We start from the raw sequence: 25257 nt of genomic DNA on the forward strand, positions 1-25257 counted from the left end.
TGTGCGGGGGGACCCCACTGACATGGCTGAGGGCCTTGTGTATCCCTACACGTTAGTTCTCGCTGTGGCATGAACGAGTGATTTCCTCTCACCACAGAAAAAGTGCCAGAGATACAGCATTGGTCGTTATGGGGGCATCTCAGCCATGCTCAGACTCTCCGTATCTGGTTCTGTGAGCGCCGGGTCACTCCTGAGCACAGAGCCACCAATAGATACTCCCCTGATGCTCTGGGTGTGGCCCAGAGTAGATACTCCCCTGATGCTCCGGGTGTGACCCAGAGTAGAGATATTCCCTCACACTCCAGGTGTGGCCCAGAGTAGATACTCCCCTGACGCTCCGGGTGTGACCCAGAGCAGGTACTTCCCTGACGCTCCGGGTGTGGCCCAGAGCAGAGATACTCCCCTGACCCAGAGCAGAGATACTCCCCTGACGCTCTGGGTGTGACCCAGAGCAGAGATACTTTCCTGATGCTTCGGGTGTGGCCCAGAGCAGATACTCCCCTAATGCTCCGGGTGTGGCCCAGAGCAGATACTCCCCTGATGCTCCGGGTGTGACCCAGAGCAGAGATACTCCCCTGATGCTCCGGGTGTGACCCAGAGCAAGTACTTCCCTGATGCTCCGGGTGTGACCCAGAGCAGAGATACTCCCCTGATGCTCCGGGTGTGACCCAGAGCAAGTACTCCCCTGATGCTCCGGGTGTGACCCAGAACAGAGATACTCCCCTGATGCTCCAGGGGTGGCCCAGAGCATATACTCCCCTGATGCTCCGGGTGTGGCCCAGAGCAGAGATACTCCCCTGATGCTCCAGGGGTGGCCCAGAGCATATACTCCCCTGATGCTCCGGGTGTGGCCCAGAGCAGAGATACTCCCCTGATGCTCCGGGTGTGGCCCAGAGCAGAGATACTCCCCTGATGCTCCGGGTGTGGCCCAGAGCAGAGATACTCCCCTGATGCTCCGGGTGTGACCCAGAGCAGAGATACTCCCCTGACACTCTGGGTGTGGCCCAGAGCAGATACTCCCCTGATGCTCCTGGTGTGGCCCAGAGCAGAGATACTCCCCTGATGCTCTGGGTGTGACCCAGAACAGAGATACTCCCCTGATGCTCCGGGTATGACCCAGAGCAGAGACACTCCCCTGATGCTCCGGGTGTGGCCCAGAGCAGAGATACTCCCCTGATGTTCTGGGTGTGGCCCAGAGCAGGTACTCCCCTGATGCTCCGGGTGTGACTCAGAACAGAGATACTCCCCTGATGCTCCAGGGGTGGCCCAGAGCATATACCCCTGATGCTCCGGGTGTGGCCAAGAGCAGAGATACTCCCCTGATGCTCCGGGTGTGGCCCAGAGCAGATACTCCCCTGATGCTCCAGGGGTGACCCAGAGCATATACTCCCCTGATGCTCCGAGTGTGGCCCAGAGCAGGTACTTCCCTGATGTTCCTGGTGTGGCCCAGAGCAGAGATACTCCCCTGATGCTCCGGGTGTGGCCCAGGGCAGAGACACTCCCCTGATGCTCCGGGTGTGACCCAGAGCAGAGATACTCCCCTGACACTCCGGGTGTGGCCCAGAGCAGATACTCCCTGGATGCTCAAGGTGTGCCCATGCAGGTACTCCCCTCTAGGGACTGTTTTGTCCTTCTGGCGGTGTGGGCCACACCCAGGCTTGGGTATTTTTTTATTTTTCAAGATTTAAATTGAGTGTCCTGGGCACAGTACTGTGGGCACTGGCTGTGTGCAGAGGCCACTCCTGGGCCCCGTCTTCCGGCCAAGGGCCTAACAGGGCAGGCAGCACCTGAACGGGCTTTTCTGCCAGGACATGCCCAGATGGAGGGCCTAGCACGGGCGCCACACCCCAAGATGGGGTGCAAACTCATCTTTCTAACCTCTCTCCATCCTCCCTCTCTCCCTGTCTCCTCTCTCTCTCCTCTCTCCCCTCCCTCCCCTCCCCCTCTCCTCCCTCTCTCTCCCTCTCTGTCTCCCCCTCTCTCTATACCTCTCTCCCTCTCCTTCCCTCTCTCTCCTTCTCCCTCTCCTTCCCTATCTCTCCCTCTCTCCCTCCCCCTCTCTCTCTCCTCTCTTTTCTTCCCTCTCTCTCCGTCTCCTCTCTCCCTCCCTCCTCTCCGGTGGTGTCGGTGGTGGGAGACACCATACCCGGCAATGCTCTGGGCTCAGGTGTGATTCCAGGAATCAAACTCAGGTCAGGCGTGTGCAAGGCAGGCCATTGCTGTTACTGCCCTGAGCCTTTGTTGTTGACTAAAAAGTGGGGATATTTCCTAGTGCCAGCTACATTGCCTGCCTGGTAGTGCCACTAGTTGAGTGCAGCCGCAAGTTCCTGCGTGCTCGCTGGAGCCGCCCATCCCTCTGTGATGGGAAGTGGCGGTGTCTTTGGGAAGTGGCGGTGTCTTTCGTGCTCTCAGGTTGGGACGCCGGCCCAGCAGGACTCCAGGCTTCATGTGGGGGAAGTAGTGAGGAAGGCAAGAGTGAGCGGGCCAGTGTGGAGGGAAAATCAGACACGGGGTCACAGGCGGAGCGAGAAGGGTCACACGGTGTGCACACAGCACTCCCCGGTGTGGGGGGTCACACGGTGCGCATACAGCACTCCCTGGTTATGGGGTCACGCAGCATGGGTACAGCACTCCTTGGTGTGGGGTCAGTGGTGTGCGTACGGCGCAGATGTGGTGGCCTGCAGAGGCATGGCTCTTGGAACAAGAGCCCAGCTCGCCACCACTCTTGACCGTCCCTCTGAGTTCCTGCAGTCAGCTGGAGACGGCGCTCGGCGTAGTCTCGGGAAATGCCCCACAGCCCTGGCAGCCTGACCTGGGCTCTGGTCCCCCTGGGAGCTTCCCGGGTGCAGCCGGCTGGCTGCATGCAGGGCTCCTGCGGTCTCCTGGGGCATCAGTGGGCCTGTGGTGTGGTTGGCATCTTGGTCCCCTGACTCCCCGGGACAGACTCTCCCTGCTTTCACCTTTGTGGGAGGAGCTTGTCAGACCTGGTGCCTGGTTAGGAAACGGCCTTGGGTTTGGCATTGGTGGTTTCGGGGGGTAGACCTAGGTCCCACGAAGGCGAAGACTGTGGTTTCTATGGTTCGGGGGCTGCTCGTGGGGGGGGGGGCTCATGCATGGGACTCTAGTGCCGCGAGGGGGATGGAACCCGGGTCAGCGGCGTGCAAGGTGAGTGCCCTTCCCTGTCCTGTCACTGCACCTGGAACTGTCCTGCTGGCCACCTCGAGGGGAGGGCTGGCTTGAACCACACCCTGCAGACTGCAGGGGTTGGCGCGGCCGTACCCTACCCTGGAGCAGGCCCGTGCTCAGGCTGGGCCGCTGTTTCTCAGCAGCAGCTTCACAGGGCGTGTTTGTGCGCTGGTTGTACTCCCCCTGTGGGACAGCTCCATCACATTTAGTTGAGTCTGTGTGGCTGTCCAGGTGCCACCCCGGCGCCGTTTGTGTCTGGCTCAGTCATGCTGACCATTAGCAGAGCTGCACGGGGAGTGGCTGTCTCTGACCCCCAGGGAACCTGCTGCAGAAAGGCATGTGAGTGGGGGCCCGCGCTCTCCGCATCCGGAGCCCAGAGGCGTCGGCAGCACAGGCGTCCCTCCCTGCCCGCACTTCTCACCCCTGCAGTGCATCCTAGCGGAACAGCCCTGCCGTGTTGGGGAGTGGTTGGCAGGTCCATGGTGAATGTCTGGGGGGAGGGCCCGACTCCCCCACTCTGCTCGGCGCGTGCTGAGGCTGCATTTGTGGTTCTGGCCGTGCCCGGCCATGCTTGGGGCCGACCGAGAGGCTGCGCAGCTCACCCGCCCTGCGTGCCTCTGCGTCCCATCCTTGATGCCCGACAGCCGGGGCTGGGGCTGCACTGTGCCCATGTCTCACCCCTTCTGCTCAGCGTGCCCACGTGCACTCACACTCTTGTGCGCACACGCACACACGGCTGTGGTGCCCACAGTCATCGCTCACTCAGGGCTTGCACACTGCAGGCACAGTGCTTGCACCCTCACTTAGCGTCATAGCAGGGTCATGAGTGCCCTGTGGCTGCACCACATGACGTGGGCGCTTGGCCCACCCCCTTCTCTTACCCTCCCCGAGTTGTTTTCCTCCGCCTAGACCAGACTGACTGGGTTGTTGTTTGTTTGCTCAGGAGTCATTTCTGGAGGGCTCGGGGGACCAGATGGGGTGCGGGGATCGAGCTAGGTCAGCCACGTGCAGGGCGCACGATTGCTTTCCTCTCTCTGACCGAGTTCTCTGGCGGGCCTGCAGGTGGAGAGGCCGAGTGGGGGCAGCCCCGGCCAGGCTGCTGTTTGGAGCCCCAAAGCCAAGAGGTGCAAACCCCTGGACTAGGAGTGTGACTCTTGGGCCAGAAGGGGGCGTGTGTGAGCGGGACAAGCATAAACCCCCACAGCAGCTTGTGTGCACACCCGCATCACTGTGCCCACAGAAGGAAGAGGGCAGGAGAGAGAAGTTGATTTTCTCAACCAGTTTTTTTGTCACACCAGTGGTGCTGCTCCTGGTGGTCCTGGGGCCTGTGCAGTGCCGGGCCTGGGCCTAGGTCTCTGCAGGCAGGTCCTGCGCTCCAGTCTCTGAGCCACTTCCTGGGGCCACCTTGAACAGGAAGAGGGGGAACGTGGCTCAGCGCTCTACCGTGAGGCCCTGGGTTTGATCCCTGGGCCTGGGAGCAGAGGTGACCAACCCAGAGAGCTGTCTGGCTCGGGGCAGTTCTCACTCGAGTCGCTTCCCAAGTCGCCCCGCGTCTGGGGAGGGCAGGCGCAGAGGGGGCGCCGCTCTCGCGTTTCTCACGGTGTCTGTCCGTGCAGGAGAAGCTGAGTCTGCAGCAGCAGCTGCACGAGGCCAAGCAGCAGCTCCTGCAGCAGGCCGAGTACTGCACCGAGATGGGCGCGGCCGCCTGCACCCTCCTGTGGGGTGTCTCCGGCAGCGAGGATGTCGTCAGAGCCATCCTGGCAGGGGTAAGTGTGCAAGCGCTCTCCCACTCCGCCTGCCGCTAGGGCACAGGCATGCCGGCCGGGGTGTGCGGGCACTCTCCGGCGAGTGCAACCAGCTGTGACCTGGGCATGGGGGCTATGTGCTGTGACCCAGGTCCCCTCGCGCCTTGAGCTTATGGGACCACCATTATGGGGCATCGTCAGTGGTGGCTGGCGCCCGGAGCTCAGGGCCTCTCCAGGCTAGGCACGTGCCTCCCTGCCCACTCGGTGCCCTCAGCCCTGGGCCGGCTGCTGTCCCAGGAAGACACCGATTCCCTGACTTGCAGGGTAAAGCTCCGAAGTTCTTCCGCATCACGGGTCAGACCATGGAGAGTTTTGTGAAGTCGCTGGATGGGGACATCAAGGAGCTGGACTCAGACGAGAATCAGTTTGTTTTCGCCTTGGCTGGAATTGTGACAAGTAAGTGATTCTGCCCCCTGGGCGTGCGCTGAGGAGCTGCTGTCAGGAACCACAGAGCCACTGGGGCTGGGGTGCGGACTCTGTCATCAAGAGGAGCCCGGGGGAGCTAGCGGCTCTGTCAGATCAGAGCTGTCAGCTCTGGGCTGGTGATCTGCTGCCTTTGCGAGGTCTGGCCCGGGGGAGGCTGAGGGAGCCCTCCCCCTCAGCTCTCCTGAGGGTGCCGTGCAGTGCACTCAGACGCTCTGGAGGGGGCCCTTGGGAGGTGCGGCCCACAGCTCTTGAGACGGCGGGCCCGGCCTTCGGATGGACTCCCCTGCTGCCACCTCTAGGTGGGGTCTTGGCGTGTCAAGGCACGGTGCTGGGTGGCTGGCTCCACGGCAGGAGGCAGCCAGTGGAGGGTGGCACTCGCTTGGCCACCTGTGCCCCTCTGGGCGGAAGTTGGCGGGCAGCGAGCGGCGTGACCGTTGGCCTCCTCGGTCTCATCTCCTTCAGCCCTGCAGTTGTTTTTCCTCGGCTTTGTGAGTGTGGAGCGTTTCCACCCACCCCACCTGTGTGTCTCCCTGCAGTGCTCGGCCCCGCTGGCGTGTGGGCCGGGACTGGGTTGGGGCGTCCTCGTGTGGCCTTTCAGCTGTCTCCACGCTGCCCCGACTCCCCTTTCTCTCTCCCACTGTGCCTGACCCCCTCTGAGGCCAGTGGTTGTGGGGCTCCAGGGCTCGGGCTTGTAGATGGTACGGAACAGTTTCTGCCTGGGTGGCCCTGGCTGCTGCTGTGGCTGCGCCTGGCGTAGGCCAGGGAGGGGACAGGATTCCATTTGGACCCTTTGGGGTGGCCCCTTCAGAGGGGCGCTGCTGAGTCCCGGTGCCAGGGCGGGAGCGAGGGCCAGCATCTGGTCACCCTCAGTCTGTGGCCGGGCAGCCAGACAGAAGGTCGAGGGGCTCAGATGTGGGGTGCGGGAGGGAGGCAGGGGCCTCTCCAACTCCACCATCCCTGGATCAAGCCCCGGGAGCGAGTCCCAGGAGGTCTTTGGGCAGACCCCTGCCCAGCCCTGAGAGGGCCTTCCCTTTCCTACAGTGACAGGCCTCGGGGGCCCTGGCCACTGTCAGAGGCTCGCTCCCCCAGAAAACCTGCGCAGTCTCTTCCGCTCTGCAGCAAGTGCCTCTGGGAGCTCTGCCCTCTGTCCTATGGTGGCTGGTCCCTAATGTTTGGAGAATGCTGAGTGGGGTCTGGGCTCAGAACTCTGGTTTTGTGGGCTGGAGGGTTTCCTTAAGCTCATGTAATAGCACGGCCTAGGGCCTTTGTCTTGCGTGCGGCTGACCCAGGTTCAATCCCCAGCACCATCTGTGATCCCCTGAGCACTGCTAGGAGTGGCCCTGTGGACACCGAGCCAGGAGTAAGCCTCGAGCACAGAACTCGGACCTTGTGTCTTTTCCAGGAGCTTAGGTACACGTTGCTGACCGTCAAGTTTCCCGGATTCCTGGGTTAAGAGTGGTGTGTGCCTGTGAATTCTAAACAGCCAGGGTTTGTACAAAGAGAATTTGCAGGATTTGCAGGAAGAGAAGCACGGGGCCCCGCTGCGGGGGTTGCTGGTTTTCCACAGGCAAGTCCTCAGAATGGGACTCAAGAAACCGGGGCTGCCTCATCCTCGAGAGGACTCTAGGGTGGCCCGGACGGGGCTGGTGTTTGTGTCCCACCCGGAAGCAAATGGGGCAGCAGACGCATTTCGTTCCTCCCAGATCACAGACTAACCCAGACCCTCCGAGTTGGGCTTTAGTGGTGTCAGGTGACTGGGTGGACTGGCTCAGGGTGTGTCGGCCAGTTCTACTCAGCGGCCACAGCCGGGCCATCTGTGCATCAGAAAAGGAGGTCAGGTGAAGGGCGAGGTGAAGCTTCTGAATTCTTGGGAGTTTTGCTCCGGTTATTTGCTCTGTTCACGGAGGGAGCAGTTTTTACATCAGGATTCTTGGTAGTCCCGTGGTTAAACTTGGGGATTTCTTGGATCATAACAAATGTGGGTGAATCTCTGTCAGCCTGGACGGTGAAGGTGAGGGAGAGTTTTCTGGGGCTTCCCATTCCATCTCTTTGGGCCACGTGGAGCTGTGCCCAGGGGCCGCTACTCCCGGCTCTACTGGATGCTTGGGGGGGGGCCCTGTGGTGCCAGGAATCAGATGCACATCCCCAGCCTGCATTGCAGGGTTTCGCTCTGGGGATGATGTGTGCGGGTCACGGTGAGGGGCTGGGCTCCAGGAGCACCCTCGGCTGAGAGCTTCCTTCCCTGGGGGGCACAAGCGCAGCACTGGCAGGGAGTCAGGCTGCCAGGTGCCTCAGTGTGGCTCTTGTCTGGTCACGTTTCTGTGATCTCAGGCCTGAGGGTCAGCCAGCTGCCAGATCGGAGCGACCGTCTATTTCCTCACCTCCACCGAGTCTGTGGGGAGGTTACCTGTCACACACAGGTATACTTAGTGTTTTGTTTTTTGGTTTTTTACTTTGGGGTCACTCCTGGTGGTGCTCAGGCTCCCTCCTGGCTCTGAGCTCAGGAGTCACTCCTGGCGGTGCTTGCCCCCGGTCAGCTGTATGCACTTGGCCCCAGCAGATGCACAGGGTTTAGGAGAGTTCTCTAAAATGCAGCCCTGGATTATATCTTACTCTGACTTAATTAAGCCTTCACAGATAAATGTTTGATTCTGTGTCTTGTGTTGCAGAATTTCAAAAATGCTTCAGCCTTATAGATCGAAGCAGGACGTGCGTAGTGTTAGATTCTTTGGCTTACATAGAAATCTCTAAAATCTCAGTGAAAGGCAACATTTCAGATGCAACTTTTCATTAGATTGAGTCATAGTTAAAGCCACAAGATAAAACTGGGCACTGCCCATTGACCTCCGTGATCCCAGCTGGACACCAGGGAGACAGCTGTTCCCTGTGCCATGACAGGACTTCCTCAAGTGTGACTGTAGGGACTGTCTCCCTGCAGCTTTGGGGACAGCGCCTCCGGGAAGCAGAACATCAGTTCGGGATTGTGACGGCCAAGTCTTGCCCGGAGTCCTTGCGGGTTGTTGTTTGGTTCCGTTTGGTTGTTTTCGTTGGCTTTTGAGCCACACCCTCAGTGCTCAGGGCTTACTCCAGCCTCTGCTTAGGGGCCCCTCTGGCAGTGCATGCGGACCCTAGGGTGCGGGTGTTGAAGCAGGTTGGCCATGTGCCAGCCTGTGCCCCCGTGCTCCTTCACTGTGGCCCACACTCAGCTTCTCTGATGTGAGTACTTTGCGTTGCCCTTTGTGTCTTTGTTGTGTTCCAGGGAAGGCCTTCACAGGTCTCTGCTCTGCCCGGATGACCCCTCTGTCTTGTCGGCATTGGGTGACGGCCCTCACTGTCCGGGCTGCCTTCCGCTGACAGACTGGGAGATTTGACCTGGTCAGTGCTTTCCCGGGGACTGGCGCTTCTGGACAGAAGTCACCTGGCTCTTGTCAAGGCTCTGTCCTTGCCTGGAAGTCAGGGTCTGGCCTGCAGGCTGCACGTCTGGCTCTCCAGACCCTGACTGAGAGTGCACATGCCCCCTGCACAGGGAGGAGTGGTCTGACCCTGGGGAGCCTGTGCCAGCAGTGGAGATGGGGCCAGGGCGCACCCCCTTCTCAACCCGACCCCCACACTCCCTGACCTCTCCCCAGAGCAGAGAGAAACGGAATTCTCTGAGGCACTTCCCAGAGGAACTGGGCATCCCCTTGGCTCTGAGGGTGTTTCCAGCCATTGTCCAGAGGCGGCGAGTTCCCAGACTGAGATCACACCCGCTCGGTTTGCCCATCCCGGCCCAGCAACTGAATAACGGGATTGACTTAAAGGAGCAAAACCTGCACGATAAAGTAGGGCAACAGTATCTGAGGAAACTTGATATGTTTCTTTTTCTTTTTCTTTTTCTTTTTTTTTTTTTTGCTTTTTGGGTCATACCCAGCAATGCTCAGAGGTTGCTCCTATGTGGGGGATCATATGGGATCCTGGGGACTGAACTGGGGTCGGCTGCATGCAAGGCAAAAGCCCTACCCGCTGTGCTATCGCTCCAACTCCACTAATGTTTTTTCAGATTTTGGGGGCAGTGTACCAGAGCTGATCACTGAGCACGGCAGGGTGCAGGCCCCCAAACAGAAACACCCAGACTTGTGGGGCAGTGTTAGTGTTGCAGATGAGAAGCCTCTCGAACTGTTGAGAAGAGCAGCAGAGACTGGGTAGCCCGTCAGACATGGGAGCTGTATCGTCGTCGCTTTCTTCTCAGCACCCTAGTGAAACACAAACCGACCGCTTTCAAGTGTATAGTGTGATGGCTTTCGTATATTCGTGCATTTGTGCATCCATCTCAACAGTCAGTTCTCAGATGTTTTCTTTATCCCCACTGCCCTTCACGTCACGCCTATCCTCCTGTCCCCCAACTGGAAGCAGTCACAGAGACGCCTTCATGTCTGCAGCCCTCCCTGTGTGGACGTGCAGCCAGCTGCCCTCCTGGGCTGTGCTGGCCTGTTGGCCAGTGGGGACTTTGGAGTCAGCTTTTTGAAGGACCTTTGTTCTGCTTTAGTTATATTTTTTGGGTCTTGGGGACTTGTTCTCTTCTATCAGTTCGGGCCCCTCCTGGGGGTGCCCGGAATCATCTGACATTCTGACTCATCCCTTCCTGTCCCCTCTCTGAGTGAACTTTGATATGTGCCGGGAGGGGTCTGGCTTCCTTTCTGTGCATGTAGCTATCTTAGCAGTGTCTGTTGAATGGGCTGATTTTTCCCCCCCGCCCTGTGTGTGATGCTCAGGGATCACTCCTGGCAGGGCTTGAGGGACCGTTTGGGGTGCCGGGGATGAACCCATGTTGGCTGTGTACAGGGCCAGCGCCCTCCCTGCTGTCCTATCCCTCTGGCCCCCATAGGCCCCTCTTTGATCCTGTCTCTGTTTGATACCCAGGCAGGTCAGCTCATTACTGTGAGCGCTTACGTGGGATTCTGAATTCCTCTGTTGATTTATGCCTGCTATTGTCCTGGTCCCGTGACTGTTTCTGTCATTGGAATCGGAGAATGCTCAGAGCCTGAAGCAGAGGCATCAGACGGCACATCTTGATTCTGTGTCTTTACTTCGTACATAATTTACACCAGAAAGAGATCTGATGTAAATATGTATAAGAAATTAAGAAATACCAAGATTTTTTTTTTCCTTTTTGGGTCACACACGGTGATGCACAGGGGTTACTCCTGCCTCTGCACTCAGGAATCACCCCTGGCGGTGCTCAGGGAACCATATGGGATGTTGGGAATCAAACCCGGGTCGGCCGCGTGCAAGGCAGATGCCCTACCCGCTGTGCTATTGCTCCAGCCCCCCAAGATGTTTTTCTTAATTATCTTTTTGTTTGGTTTGTTTGGGGCCACACCTTGCTATGCTCAGGGATCACTCCTGGTGTGCTCTGGGAACCGTCAGAGGCCCTGGGAATTACGGCCCAGTCAGCCGTGTGTAAGGGAGAGCTGTCCCGCTGCATTCTCTGCGGCCTCACACCTAGCTCAGTGATAAAGGTTGGACTCTGTTTGTTACGATGATTTTGGCTTGGGGCCACACCTGGCAGTGCTCAGGGCTCATGGGGTTGGCGTGACCCTGTGTGGTGTCAGGGATTGAAAGCCAGGAGGCACCCCTGAACGTGGCTGGGAGTAGCCCCCAAAGCAAAAAGCCCAAACCCCAAAATAGTGTGGGTGTCAGCTGTAGACTGAGTGCCCACTGCTGAGGGAGCACAGTTGGCCCGGGCGAGGGGCAGGTGTGGACACAGTGGGCTCCAGAGCCCTGTCCCCCTCACAGGCCCTCACTCTGTCGTCCATCGGCCCCCCTTAGTCCCTGAAGGCCCCCAACACTGGTCTCTCTCTCACAGATGTTGCCGCCATAGCCTGTGGCCGGGAGTTCCTGGTCACCTCCAGCCGCGTGCTCCTGGACACCATCCTGCAGCTTCTGGGGGACTTGAAGCCCGGACAGTGCACCAAGCTCAAAGTGTACGTATGCTGGGTGGGGCTCAAGCTCGTCCTTGGGGGCTGTTGGCCGTGCTCCTCTCAAGGACACCCCTCCACAATGTGGGAGTAAGTCACCCGGAGGGTTACAGGCTGCCTGCAGAAGGGCCTGGCGGCATGCACGGCTGAGGGACCTGGTCAGTCCCCAGGCATCAGGCGGCCCTGGCGGCTGAGAGGAAGCGCCACCTGGCATCTGGAGTGGCTGGTCCCTAGACTGTCTCCGTGTCCGGGCTGCCTTGTCTGATAGCAGCTCTGGCTCCGTGGTAGCGAGGGCAGGCTAGGGCGCTGCTCCCAGTCTCTCTGTCTCCGCAGGCAGCAGCGTCCCCACCCCCGTCTGCAGTTGCCGGGTGAGGCTCTTCCCTGTGGACCCCCCACTGCCTGCTCCCACCTTCCTCCCGCCTGCCCATGCTCCCTGTGAGCAGTGTGTTATGCGGTTCTCCCCGAGGGCCAGGGCCGTCCTGTTGCTCTGCCCTGAAGTGGTGTCGCTCCCAGCATTCTAACTGGGGGTCCCAGACAGCTGCTGAGACAGACTCAGGAGCACACAGCTTGCGGCTCTGTTCTGTGAAGTCCCGTGCAGCGCTTTCCAAGGGGAGGCTTGGACTGAGGGCTGGTTTTCTTGCAGCCTTGCTGAGCTGAGCCGGGTTTCTGGGCCCAGGTAAGGTCGGCAAGCCCACCCGCACTCCTGCTCCGTTGAATGTAGCCAGGCATTCTGAGCAGGCAGTGGGTGCCTGGACGGACGCTGATGGCAGGCTGGCTGAGGACGAGGACTGTCCCCCAGTACTGGGCTGGAACGTACTGGCCACGACCACAACGACAGGACACCAGGTGCTAGTTGAGGCTCAGAACAGGAAAGGTGTCTCCTGGAGATGTGCCCTGGACATGGGTCCTGAGTGTCCTCAGGACCACACGTGGCCTGGCTGTGGCTGTGCATGTGGTGAAGCGTGTAGCCCACGAGGGCACACAGGTCCAGCATTCAAGCGACAGGTGGAAAAGGAGCTGCAGGGGAGAGGCTAGGGCCAGGGAGCACCAGGGTGGAGGTCACGAGTTGAGGAAGTGCCCTGAAAGGTGGTGCGTGCAGAGATGCCATTTGCTGTCTGGGGCACTGGCCTGGTGCTGGTCAGGAGCTGCCCGCCGGCTTGGCCTGGCTCAGTGCGTCTCTGACTGAGACCGTCTCTGTCGGCTCACGCGCAGTCCGCTCTGGACAAGCTGCACGCCCTGAGCCGGCCCAGAGTCACTCGGCACTGAGAACTGGATGAAGCTCCCCGTGTGGGCCCCGAGGCCAGGACACGTGGGGTGCTGGAGCAGCCAGGGAGAGGGCTCCCAGGGCTGCTCCCCCATGGGGGGGCCACACCAGGAGGCCCTAGGAACATTCCTGTAGGCCTCCAAGGTCTCCTGGCCCCGGCTGCCAGCGCCTGTGTTTCTCCTCCCTTCACACTGTTGTGATTGAGACCAGCCGGGCGGTCTCTCCTGCCGCGGCTACCCCGCAGGGTGAGGGTCTCCCCGGGGCGTGCCTGCCCCTTCCCGTCTCCTGAGTTCCCTCAGCGCCGGGCCTCCCAGGCTCCGTGCTGATCACGCGTCCTTTCACCTGGCTGTGCCGTGGCTGCTTTCACGCACAGACCTCAGGGCTGCCAGGCGTGTGTCACAGCAGGCAGCACGTGCTGGTATTTATGCTGTGCCCAGGCCATGAGACCGTCTCCTGGGGACTCAGCCATGCTGTTAGCCCACGATCAGTTTGCTCACGAAGTCTGACGCCTCAGCTGCAGAAGGTATTTAAACAGGACACCTTCAGAGGCTGGGGATCGAGAATGGGGGGCGGTGGCTTGCCTCATACGTGTTGAACCTAGGTTTGGTCTCGGCACCACATAGGGTCAGAGTCAAAAGTAAGCCCTGAACATCTGCTGGGTATGACCCCCCCTTTTGTTTTTTAATATTAAATTTTAATTTAAGAAATTGTTTTTGTTTGGGGGGCCACACCGAGCGGTGCTTGGGCTTACTCCTGTCTCTGCCTCAGGAATCACTCCTGGCGGGTCTTGGGGGCCATGTGGGGTGCCAGGGATCAAACCTCTATCAGTGGCCTGCAAGATAACTGCCCTGTATGCTGTACTATCGCTCTGGCCCCGAAGGACATAGTTTTTTTTTTCCTTTTTTAAAAAAATTGCAAAACACCATGGTTTACAAAGTTGTTCCTAATGTAGTCATTTGGGACAATGTTTTAGCACCAATGGCAGCACAGGTGCGACCTTCCCTCTGCTGATGCCTGAAGTTTCCTTCCCACCCGCCAGGCCTGCCCCCTTAACTGGCATATGACAGAAAATGGCAAATGGAATTGCCTGGAAGTAGGTCAGTGAAGTCACTCTGTGGGGATGGATAGTGCTGTGGTGTCCTGAAGCTGTTGTCTGAGGGTTTCCTGAGCTGGTTGGTGCGGGGGCGCCTCCAGTGTGACTGTCTTCACTGTGGCAACTGTGGAACCGGGAGGGGTCGTGTGGCCTAACAGGAAGGGTGGGGCCGTCTTTGTCCTGTGGACCCGTCTACCTGGAAGGTTTGTCAAGGTGAAGGCTTGCTGCAAAGGAGACTTACAAGTTGGTTTCAGTCTTCCGAGTTTGAGAGGGAGAGATTTGTCTTCATTTATGCGGGGGCCCCTCCTGCAATCACTGCCTGCATCACCCGCACTGACACCGGAACTGCTCCTGACCGGGACTGGCCTGCGTTGGAGTCCACAGCTGACACAGGGTGTCTCCTGGGCCCGCACATCGCTGCCCTTGTGCTAGGATGGCTGCCCGACCACACAGCCCTCTGAGCCACCCGAGGCCGGGCTGCCCGCCTGCCCGTGCTCCGGCTGTCTGTCATGTTGTTTCGGAGCCACTCCCGCCCTCACGGGGTGTTCTTGGGATGGCCTGTTTTCTGGAGAGGCGACCTCGGGCTCCGCGGCCATCACAGACCGTCTCCTCTGCCTCCCGAGAGGAGGGCGTCTCCTCGGGCACCATGGCCGCCAGTCACCCCATTCCCCTGAGCGCTCCTGAGCGCTGCTCGCTGGCTGCCCGCCACCCACTCCTGCTATTTCAAGTGACTGGAACATCTCGGTAGATGATTCACTCGCAGCCTAATGTCAAGGTTGCTCGGTTTTCTCCACTCCACGGGCGTGATGTGCTGTGGTATGGCCAGACCCTGGGCTTAGTCATCAGCCAGACCCTGGGCCGCGTCCTCCGAGTGGCACCTCCTGTCTCTGTGCCACGCCTCCCCCCGCCTCCCGCTCAGGGTCCCCTCCAGCAGCGCCCACGTTCCCCTTCGTGGCAGCACATCCGGCTCCGTTCCCCAGTGCTTCAGCCCAGGCCAGCCTCCTCCCCTCTGCGCTGAGAAGGGGTCTGTGTTCAGGTGTGCGACCGTTCCTGGGGGTTTGGGCTGCACCTGTCTGGGCGTCGGCTCTGCTTCTGCCTCTCCCCTCAGGGGCCCGGCGGATGGTGGCCTGCCCAGGGGAGGGGCAGGGAGGCCCCGTGTCAGCTCTTGGGTTGCAGATGGGGGATGGGAGCCAGGAGTCTGCAGTACCCGGGCAGGTGGTTTGCTTTGGGGGCAGGGGGACTCTGACCCTTCAGTTCTGGCAAGTTCCAGTGTTTGGGGTAGAGGTGCTGCTGCGGGAGTTGGGGGCCCATTTCTTAGGCTGTGACACCTGCACCCCAAGGAGATGGCCTCCTGCCAGCCCCGGGCCCAGGATCCAGCAGACCCCCGGAGACACTGCTGCTGCTGGAGGGGTGCTGACCCTCCACATGGACAAGGGGATGCCAGCCGGGTCCCGTTTCTCCCCATCTGCCTCTGCCCTCCACGGCCCTGGGACATCGCCGCCATGTTCCCAGCACTTGGCAGGAGCTGGCCGAGCACCTTTCCACACACCCTAAGTTTGAGGCCCCCCTGCCATTGTAGGGTCCTTATTCATGAGCTTCTTCTCATTGTAGACCCTTTCTGATTATCATCCTTCCTGGGCAGGCCTGACACCTGCTCTGACGTCTCCCGAGGGCCGTGCCGGCCATGGCCCGCGTTCCTGAAGGGCCACTTGGCTCGCAGTGGGCGGGGGTGGGGAGTGTGGGAGGGTCGCAGTGCCCTCAAGCTTCTGTTGTGCACATGGGGGGAGGAGCAGATCTCGGGGTCTGGGTTTGTGGCCATCCGAGCTGGCCAGCCAGGTCCTGCACGTGATCCCATTGTATGAACCGCGTGGGAATGACCAGGATGTGACAGCATGGCCCTTCGAGTGGCACCCCGTGTGCTGGGACCAGCTTCCGAGGAAGAGAAGTCAGTAGGTTCCTCACCACAGGCTGCGGCTCCGGCTGTGAGGCCCAGGCGCCAGGCACGGTCGGCGGGGCTGCACTCCAGGCCCTCCACAGGGGTGGCGGTTTCGTGCTGACCAGAGGGAAATCTCCGAGCAGGCGGGCGCCCCAGGCAGCTGGCAGGGCTGCGGGAAATAGTTGGTGTTTGGAAGAGGGAGGCACCATGGGCCACCTCCCGAATAGCAGCCTGGGTACTGGCAGGCGCTGCTTCTAGAATGTTCCCCCAATATTTGGGCTTTGGGGGTGGGAAAGTAGGGTTTCCAGCCTTCACATGCTGAGTATCTGCTGGCTTGGTCGTACTGGGTGACATCTGTGGGTGTCGGTTAGCCGGGAGGTGGTTTAGGTCTCATCTGATCATGTCTGTGCATTTAAAAATGCACGGAGGCTTCACAGTCACAGAAAGGAGTTTCGGCCTGGAGGGGTCATTTGGCCGAGCCTGTTTGCTCCGCAGCACTGACTGCCAGGTGTGCCCCTGGCAGAGGTCAGTAGTGTGACATGCGCATACGCGTGTGTCTGTGGAGAGTGGGATGCTGAGGAGAGCTGCCCCCCCCCCCCCCACGCAGTGGGCGGGAGAGAGGCCAGCAGCCCCCTGAGCCTGCCTGTGTGTGCCCTGCCCCAGGCAGCAGGGGAGAGTGCTGTGCTGGGCGAGCACGGAGTCTGCACAGCATCTGGACAGTGGCCAGTAGGGCGCCGTGGGTGTTCTCAGAGCCACCCAGTAACCGTCCCTCAGCGCAGGCAGGCCGCTCACTTCCACCCTTCACATCTGCAGGCAGGGAAAGAGCTTTCTGGGACACTGAGGTAGAAACCAGCGCCACGCTGACTCGTCGCTCGTGGTGCGGCCCTGCTCCTCCGCCAGTGGGAACAGAGTTGGCGGGTTATTACTGCCTTCCTCTGTGCCCTCTGTGTCTCCGGCACGCGCCCTGGTGTCTGAAGCGCCTCATCTGCTGGTTCAGGAGCTCAGCTTTCCGTCGGTTTGGACCCCTGGCCTCTGGCGTTTGCTCCTGCGTGCTCTTGTTTCCCTCATTGCTGGTCTGGAGCGCTGGGCGTGTTTGCGCGTTGCTGCGTCTCAGTGCACAGGTGTGATTCTTCTCAGGCCAGGGATGAGCTTGACCCACTGTGTCCTGTGCCTTCAGCCCCAGGGGAGAGAGGGGGTTTCTCCTGAGACTGTCCTGCCTGGGCCTGCTCCATCTCCATGAAGGGGGTTTGCTGGCTTTGGGCACGGCCCACAGAGGCTTCTCCAGCCCTGCAGCTTCATTCTCCCTTTTGCTTGGCCTTGCTTGAAGTTTAGCCAAAATTGCGGACTGGGTGCCTGAAAATGGGCGGGGCTTGCTTCTTGGGGCCACCGGCCGTTTTCAGGAACCTCTGCTTAGGGGTCTCACTGGAAGGGCAAGTGGGACCCCTGGCCCGTGTGTCGCAGAGGGGACTTAGGTTTCGTGGTGGTGCTGGAGGGGTGTGTTGAGTGGGTGGTCTCTTCTGACCACCCACTGCAAGATTCTTGCAGTCAGAGATAAGTCTGGGGTAGGAGACATTTGTATGTTGGCTTGTGAGACCAGAGGTGGCCTCAGAGTAGCCTGGTCTTCGTATCCTGTGGCCTAGCCAGCACACGTGGTCCTGCCTGTGCTGTTTGAGCTGCTTTCAGAGGCTGATTCTGACCAAATCGGACACTTCAAAGAGCCCTGTCAAGGGGGCTGGAGCAATAGCACGGCGGGTAGGGCGTTTGCTTTGCACGCGTCCACCCCGGGTTCGATTCCCAGCATCCCATATGGTCCCCTGAGCACCGCCAGGGGTGGTTCGTGAGTGAAAAGCCAGGAGTAACCCCTGTGCATCACCGGGTGTGACCCAAAAAGCCAAAAAAAAAAAAGAAAAGAAAAGAAAAAACAAAGAGCCCTGTCGATTCGCAGGTTGCTTTTGGCCCCTCACAATGAAGTGGTGAAACAAGCAATACAAAACAAATCACCTAGAATTTCTTTTTCGGCAGGTTTGAGTGGTGGTGGGACTGGTGTCAAAATATCAAATGTAATCAAAGTAGAGAGAGTATGGGGGAAATTGTCTGCCACACAGGCAGGGGAGGGCCTGGAAAGGGGCGGGGAATTCTGGGAATTTTGGTGGTGGAAAATGTGCACTGGTGAAGGGATAGGTGTTTGGTGATTGTATGGCCGAAGCTCAAACATGAGAGCTTTGACTCACATGACTCACTCTCACGGTGAGTCAATAAAGAGGGGGAAAATAATAAATAAAATTAACATCCTGAGTTTAAAAAAGTAATGTGAGTTCATGCCCAATTCAATCAGCTTAATCAATGGCTGAATAAATATTAGTACTCCTACATTATTAAAAAAAAAAATGAAGTGGCGAGCGGTCCTGGAGCCCGACGGGCATGTGCTCTGCAACAGGTCCGCTTTCCGTGTCCCCGGCCACGAATGTGGCCTGCTAGGTTGGGTTGGGCAGGGGCGCTGTGCTGGCTGTCGGAAGGCGGGCGGTGCCCAGGACAGCAGACTGAAGGAGGAGGGGCCACCTGGGGCTTGGAGGGAGCGACTGGAGAGTCACGGCATCCCGAGCGTGGACGGCGTTCCTGGGCGGCACTCTGCTGGTGTCCCCTGATGCCAGGGCTTAGGACGGTGGGGGACTTGAGTGGCACTGTGGCTAAAGCTCCCACCCCCTGGAACTCCCTAGGCACAGATACTCCATCGACTGGGTGCCTAGAGCAGGGGGCCTGGTGCCCAGGGCTGGACCGGCCTCAGCTTCCGTGTCTGTTGCAGGTTAATGCTGATGTCCCTGTACAACGTGAGCATCAACCTGAAGGGCCTCAAGTACATCAGCGAGAGCCCGGGCTTCATCCCCCTGCTGTGGTGGCTCCTGAGTGGTAAGGAGGCACCTCCCCCGTCCGTGCGGCTTGCCCCCGTTCCGGGCACAGAGGGAGCTCGTCACCCCCACGCAGGCGCGTGGCGTCAGCCCCTCCTGCCTGTGAGTGGCGCACACGCCATGGCTCAGCACCTCTGGTGTAGGGGAAGGAGTGGGAGGCCGGGCGCCTGCTGAGCTGAGAGAGCGGCGGCCCCCCGGCCCACTCCCCTCTGCAGCCCAGTCTGGTCTGTCATGCCTTTCCTGGCGCTGCAGAGCGCCTGTGTTTCAGCCAGATGTGCGAGGCCAAACTTCACTTTCCTCCTCGGTCTAGACCAGTCTGGGTCGGAGTTTCCACGGGGCAGTGCTGTAGGCGCATGGCTGAGTGGCCGTGAAGTACACCCCGGCATCCTCCCCGAGCCACAACAGCCCCTCGGCTCACTCCCTTTCCTCTTCCCTTGCTGCAGTGCCGCGCAAGGAGCGGGCTGAGACCCGCTTGCGTTGCGTCTCCCTTGGCACCCGGGATCGTCCCTGCTGCTCCACGGAGCTGCACACAGCTCGTCTGTGAGGGGCGATGCTGCCCGGCCAGGTCTGCTCGACCAGATCATCTTCCTCAGAGGCTGGAAGACAGGGCCCAGGGGTGCGCCTGACCTCAGTCTGCAGGCCACCTCCTGGGCAGGCTGTCCCGGGTCCTGTGAAGCTGCCAGGGGGCCATGTGGAGTGTCCAGAGCGTGTGTGAGACTGTGGGTGCTCGCAGAGGACCCCACATCTCTCAGAGGGGTCAGGAGGGCAACATTAGGCTCCGTTTTAAAGGCGGAAACAGGCCCTCAGCTGAAGCAGTGTTCGGGGGAGCGTGAGAGTTGGGCCCAGATGCCCCCTCCCCCAGCCTCAGGGCCCTGGGTGGGCTGGAGGCCTAGCTGACAGTTGTCCTGAGGACCCCAACGCTCTGTGCTTCAGCCAGCTGACCGCCAGTGAGGCCCAGGGCTCCTGTTGCGTGTTGTGCCCCTTCTCAGCACGGGTGGGGCTGAGCCAGCCCGAATGAAGGCAAGAAGCCCTCAGTGCCTCGCAAGCTGGGCGGAAGGCCAGGCACTTGGCTTCTCTCGTGTGTTGTTTGGGCCACACGTGGCCGTGCCCGGGGCTGCTCCTGAAGCGCCCAGGGGCCCCTGTGGTGCCGGGCCCGGGCCTCCTGCACTCAGACCTAAGCATCTCCATGGCCCCACATCAGAAAAGTGGGAGATGAACAACTCCTCCGCTGCTTCCAGCTGGGGCTGCTGCTGGGAAACATCTGGACAGACAAACAACCATGGTGCAGAGACAGCCGCGGGACCTCTCACTACCGGCTCCCACTTGATCAGTTTTCCTGTAAGAAATTTGAGACAGTTAAAGAACATGAACTTTGGACTCTTAGACCCAAATTCAAATGGGAGTTTTTACACTGGGGAACTTTCCTGGCCTTTATTTACTCTACTTTTCTGATCTACAAAGTGGGCCCCTGGGGGTCTACGTAGTATTACAGTAAAGTTGTGTGTGCACTGGTGACCTAATGTAGTAGGCGTTAAATAGATGTTTCCTTTTGTTTCTAATCTCTTGTGCCACAGTGAAAGCTCGCTTCCTTCTGTCGCTTTGACCTGAAGGTGCTGAAGTGCTCTCGGTACAGGACTGTCCGGCCAGGGCAGAGCCCGTGCTCGTCCTGTCCCTGACCGAGTTATCGCATTTCCTCTGACCTTTGCTGGATCCCCTGTCCCTTCCCTTTATTCAGCTCCGCGCCTGGCCCTTTCCCAGGCTTTCTCCAGATTCTTCACATTCCTCTTGGCCTCAAACTTCTGGTGGGCAGGGCTGATGAAATCAGAGTTTGCCTGAGGGTGACGCATGTTCTAGAAGGCTCTGCCCATGTTCCTGCGCTGGTGTCATTGGCATTGTCCTCCACTCTTGTCTCTGTTTGGCTTAAGTGACAGAAACATTGGTCACTCCACCAGATTTCCCCCTCCGGCCTAGCTCTCTCCTAAGTCCAGGCTCCTGTGTACTGGACATCTCCATGCGCTTCCTAACAGACAACCGATCCTACACAGACCTCGCACCGATGCCTAGGAGTGGCCCGTGAGAGTCTGCTAGGCCTCTCCACGCGTGTGTCCTGCAGATGCCTCTGTTTGGGCATCCAGTAGACAGTCACGTCCACTCTGGCTTCTGGGAGGCTTTCCACGTGGGACTCTAATAGAGACACAGATGTCTAATAGACACCCGTGTCCACGTGGCAGTGTAACAGACAGACGTGTTCCCGTGGGCAGCTAACAGACACTCAGATGTGTCCCCGTGGGCAGCTAACAGACACTCAGACTGTTGGGGCCCACTTCCGCGTCTTCCCCGTGTTGAGCCCGGCCCCCAGAGTCCCTGATCTCAGTCGCTGACAGCGCTCTTTCCGCTCTCTGGGGCCGCTATAAACAGTGGGAACGTTCTCGTCTCCTCACACCCACATCCCATCTGCTGCAGAACCCTCATAGCTCTGCTTTCAAAATCAACCCGCGTTGGCTGTGTGGGTTTGTTTGCTTGCCGTTCTGGGCGGTGCTCAGAGCTTAGTCCTGACTCTGCACTTAGGGATCAGTCCTTGTAGAGCTTGGGGGACCGAACCCGAGTCAGCAGTCTGCAAGGCAGGTGCCTTCCCCGCTGTTGCATCGAGCAGCCCTAAGTGCCTCGGAGTCTGACTCTCGCCTCGACTGCCGCCGAGTCTGAACCGGGGCACCTTCTCCCAGGGCCGGGCCGGGAGAGGCTCCAGACACGCCCCTCTGTGCCCAGACACAGTGTGAGTGGCAGCAGGGACCCCGAGTTTCCTCCCCAGTGTGGGGGGCTGCAGGACACTTGCTCCCTCTGCTCAGCTGACAGCTGTTCATCCTAGTTAGGGTCCTGGCAGCTCTGCGTCAGAGTTAGACCACCACAGTGCTCACAGTTAGCCTGGCAAATCCTCTCTCTCTCTCTTTTTTTTTTTTTTTTGCTTTCTGGGTCACACCCGGCGATGCTCAGGGGTTACTCCTGGCTCTGCACTCAGGAATTACTCCTGGTGGTGCTGGGGGACCATGTGGGATGCTGGGAATCGAACCCGGGTTGGCCGCATGCCAGGCAAACACCCTCCCCGCTGTGCTATGGCTCCAGCCCCAGGGCAGACCCTCTGAGGAGTGGCTGCAGCCAACCACAGGAGTCCCGGCTGGTGGATCTAGGGTGCGGGAACATCGGCAGTGAGAAAGCCAAGGCTAGCACCTGCGGGAGGCTGCACAGGGACGAGCTGTCTGCTCTGATGAGTGTGTTGAGGGAGGGGAAGGAGAGCAGTGGCCAGAGACGGGGCCAGGCGGGCCGGGAAGGTGGAGGGAACAGTCGTGGGGCGGGCCTTCCCGCAGCACCTTAGTGCTGGGCCAGCATCTCTCCCCTCCCTCTGGCATTCACGGTGTGGGGCCTGTCCTTCCAGAGGGGCCCAAGGACCAGAGGCTGCAGGTCATGCGGGGAGCGGGGAGTTTGGGTGCGGGGGAGATGGGCAGCCTTGGGTTCAGGCCACAGGGGGCCTTTTCACTTACTACTTTTTGGTTTGGGGCCACACCTGGCCACACAGAGCTGACTCCTCGCCCTGTGCTCAGGGATTCCCTCCTGGTGGTGCTTGGGGGACCACATGAGACACCAGGGTTCAAACCTGAGTGGGCCACACGCAAGGCAAGCGCCCTCCCGTTGCCCTATCCCCCAGGTCAGTTTGAACAGCTCTCTGCGTGTGTGCATGCCTGCACACGTGTGCCTCAGATGGAATTAGATGCCAGGCATGGGCCAGAAGGTCTGAGTCTGTGTCCCATCATGTCGGTGTGTGCCTGAGTGTGTCAGACATGTGGCAGCCCAACTTGTACCCCCACAACTGACTCTGGGGCTCCTGCAGCTGCTCCGTGTGTGGATGGGTCCGTGTCTGTCTGGGCAGTGTGGCACATGGCACATGTGACCAGTGTCAGGCTGGGGCACCAGGCAGGGGAGCTCAGGGCACCTGTGAGGGTCTCACTGTGGGGCCCTCCCGCCCCACTCGCAGGGAGCCAGCTGCAGGAGCTGGCTTTGGGGAGGACACGTTTCTCAGGAGCATTTTTTGAGAAGTGCTGATCACGCACACACGTGGGGGACACCAGGCAGCACTTGCTGCTGTGCCTCGATGGGCTCGTGCTTTGCTGGGAAAACGGCGAGATTTGGCATGTGGCCCCAGGATGACTCCCCAGCATGGTGGAAAGGTGAGGGAACCAGCAGCTGCAGCTTCTCGGAGACCCCACACACGTCTCGGGCCCCTGTGCTGCTGGGCCAGGCACTGCTGAGGGTTACCCCCGCACCCCTGGGTGTTTGCCTTCCTGACTCTTAGCTGATGGCCTGTTGGAGCCCTGTCCGGCATTTGCCCCAGACCTTCCTGTGCCCTGGACTCGCCACAGTGGACGGTTTCACCAAGGAAGCCACCTTCAGCGCTGCATGGCTTCAGCGGGCTGAATACAGACCAGACAGCTTTTCCTGCCTGCCTGTCTGTCTATCTGCCTGTCTGTCTGCCTCCCTGTCTGCCTGCCTGCCTGCCTGCCTGCCTGCCTGCCTGTCTGTCTGCCTGTCTGTCTGCCTCCCTGTCTGCCTGCCTGCCTGCCTGTCTGCCTGCCTGCCTGCCTGTCTGTCTTCCTGCCTGCCTGCCTCCCTGCCTGTCTGTCTGTCTGCCTGTCTGTGTACCTGTCTGCCTGTCTGCCTGTCTGCCTGTCTGCCTGCCTGCCTGCCTGCCTGTCTGCCTGTCTGCCTGCCTGCCTGCCTACCTATCTGCCTGTCTGTCTGCCTGTCTGCCTGCCTGTCTGCCTGCCTGCCTGCTGCCTGTCTGTTGGGCATCACGGCTACTGGAGTCTGGCTCACTGACGGCTCTTGACCCCTGCGGTGTCCCATACTCTCAAGGACCCCTTCACAGTGCTCCTCTGGGGCCATTACCCTGGGTCCTTGTGGCCGCAGCCTCAATACTCCCAGGTGCTGGGCGGTGTGTGGCCTCTGCCTCGGGTGCGGGGCCTCAGGCTGCTGCCCGCTGTGCCTGCTCAGCCTGGCTGTGGAGGGCGTCCCGGCAGCCTCGGGGCCTGGGGCCCTCTGCAGCTTGGCCAGTCCCCTCCGGGGGGCAGTGGGCACACATGGCCCGGATACGGGCTGTTCCGTGAGCGGCTCCGCTCTAACCGCGCCCCGTCCCCAGATCCCGACGCCGAAGTGTGTCTGCACGTGCTGCGCCTCGCCCAGTCGGTGGCGCTGGAGCCCGACGTCTCCTCCAGGTTGGTGGCCGAGCTCCGCAGCTCGCTGCCCCTGCAGCGCATCCGGGCCATGACCAAGAGCCGCTCCCTGCCCCTGCAGGCCGCGGCCCAGGAGCTGCTGGAAGACCTCCACGTGCTGCGGCCGGACGCCTAGGACCCACCGGAAACCCCCTGTCCGGGGCTGAGCCCACCCTGCCCTCCCGGCAGCCCCGCCCCAAGCCAGACGGGGAGCGCCTTACTTCTCGCAGGGAGTGCGGGCCACAGCCTCCCGCGGGCCGGGCCGCCCTGAGCTCGCCGGGCGCTGAGCTCTGCTCTCCCATGCCTTCTTGTTCTCAATAAAGGAAGTTGCCAGCTGGGCTCTTGGCTCTTTCTGCAGTGGCCTCCGCCCTCAGAGACACCCAGAGACGCACATGAGCCACACAGGCTCTCCCGTCGCAGGCAGGACCTCGGGGACGGGGCCACGGGATGGTCCTCAGGTCTCCTCGAGTGCTCCCTCTGCAGCAAGGCCACGGGCAGAGGACAGAGGCTGTGGGGAGCGGCTGCCGCCCTGGGCACCCTGAGGCCTGGTCCCTGCGGGGCGGGGCACCAGTCAGGGCTGCTCTGGGGCGGGCTCTGTGCCCCGTGTTGGCCCCGGGGGAGGAGCAGGTGCTGGTCTCACGCAGGACACGGTGTCAGAGGTTACTGGGACCCCGGGAACCCACGACCCAGTCACTGCACCCTGCCAGGGCCCAGTGTAGGCCTGACTCGGGTGTGGGTCTGGCCCCGTGAGGGCTCGGGTGTGGGTCTGGCCCCATGGGGGCTCGGGTGTGGGCCTGATCCCATGGGGGCTCGGGTGTGGGTCTGGCCCCGTGGGGGGCTTGGGTGTGGGCCTGGCCCTGTAGGGGGGCTCGGGTGTGGGCCTGGCCCTGTGGGGGCCCGGGTGTGGGTCTGGCCCCGTGGGGGGCTTGGGTGTGGGCCTGGCCCTGTAGGGGGGCTCGGGTGTGGGCCTGGCCCCGTGGGGGGGCTCGGGTGTGGGCCTGGCCCCGTGGCGGGGGTGGGGGGGGTCAAGCGGTGCTCCCTGGGAGCAGGGGTGTGGAGCAGGAATGCTGAGTTGAGCCCGGTGGCCGCAGTGCAGTTCCTCTGGGCTGGGCACCGAGCTGTGGCCCCTGTTGTCCAGGCCCGTGGCACAGTGGCCCTGGGCTCCTTGTCTGTCGCTGCAGATGAGCCGCAGGTGCTGTTACGGCGTTGCAGCTCCCCCGGTTCTGCCCGCCCGTCGTGCCCAGGGCCTGCTTGGGCCTGGACCTCGCAGCCGAGTTCCTCTGGCCGAGCTCAGGGCCAGGCACAGGGACACGCTCTGTCTTGACGTCCGTCACCTTGGAGAGCCGCTGCGCTGACGTCAGCCCGTAACCAGACCCGGGTGTCCACGCCAGCGCCCTCTGCCTGTGGGTGGCACCTGCCCCTT

At 60.6% G+C, this 25257-nt stretch overlaps 1 protein-coding gene across 3 annotated transcripts in view; it reads left to right on the forward strand.

The window, feature by feature from the left end:
- HSF2BP (heat shock transcription factor 2 binding protein) overlaps positions 1 to 24172 on the forward strand; it is a 32221-nt gene extending 8049 nt beyond the window's left edge. Inside the window, exons 5-9 of one of the 3 annotated variants that reach the window (XM_055128856.1) lie at positions 4803 to 4952; positions 5255 to 5387; positions 11263 to 11380; positions 18471 to 18574; positions 23917 to 24172. In XM_055128856.1, the coding sequence (XP_054984831.1) occupies positions 4803 to 4952; positions 5255 to 5387; positions 11263 to 11380; positions 18471 to 18574; positions 23917 to 24155 (744 nt within the window). In that variant the 3' untranslated portion in view covers positions 24156 to 24172. Of the gene's footprint in view, positions 1 to 4802; positions 4953 to 5254; positions 5388 to 11262; positions 11381 to 18470; positions 18575 to 19016; positions 21491 to 23761 lie in introns of those variants that run through there. The other 2 variants (XM_055128857.1, XM_004602494.2) reach the window with 2 other exon arrangements.
- Positions 24173 to 25257: the final 1085 nt, after the last annotated feature.

This window comes from Sorex araneus, chromosome 2 (genome assembly GCF_027595985.1).
Source record: "Sorex araneus isolate mSorAra2 chromosome 2, mSorAra2.pri, whole genome shotgun sequence".
Taxonomy (NCBI): domain Eukaryota; kingdom Metazoa; phylum Chordata; class Mammalia; order Eulipotyphla; family Soricidae; genus Sorex; species Sorex araneus.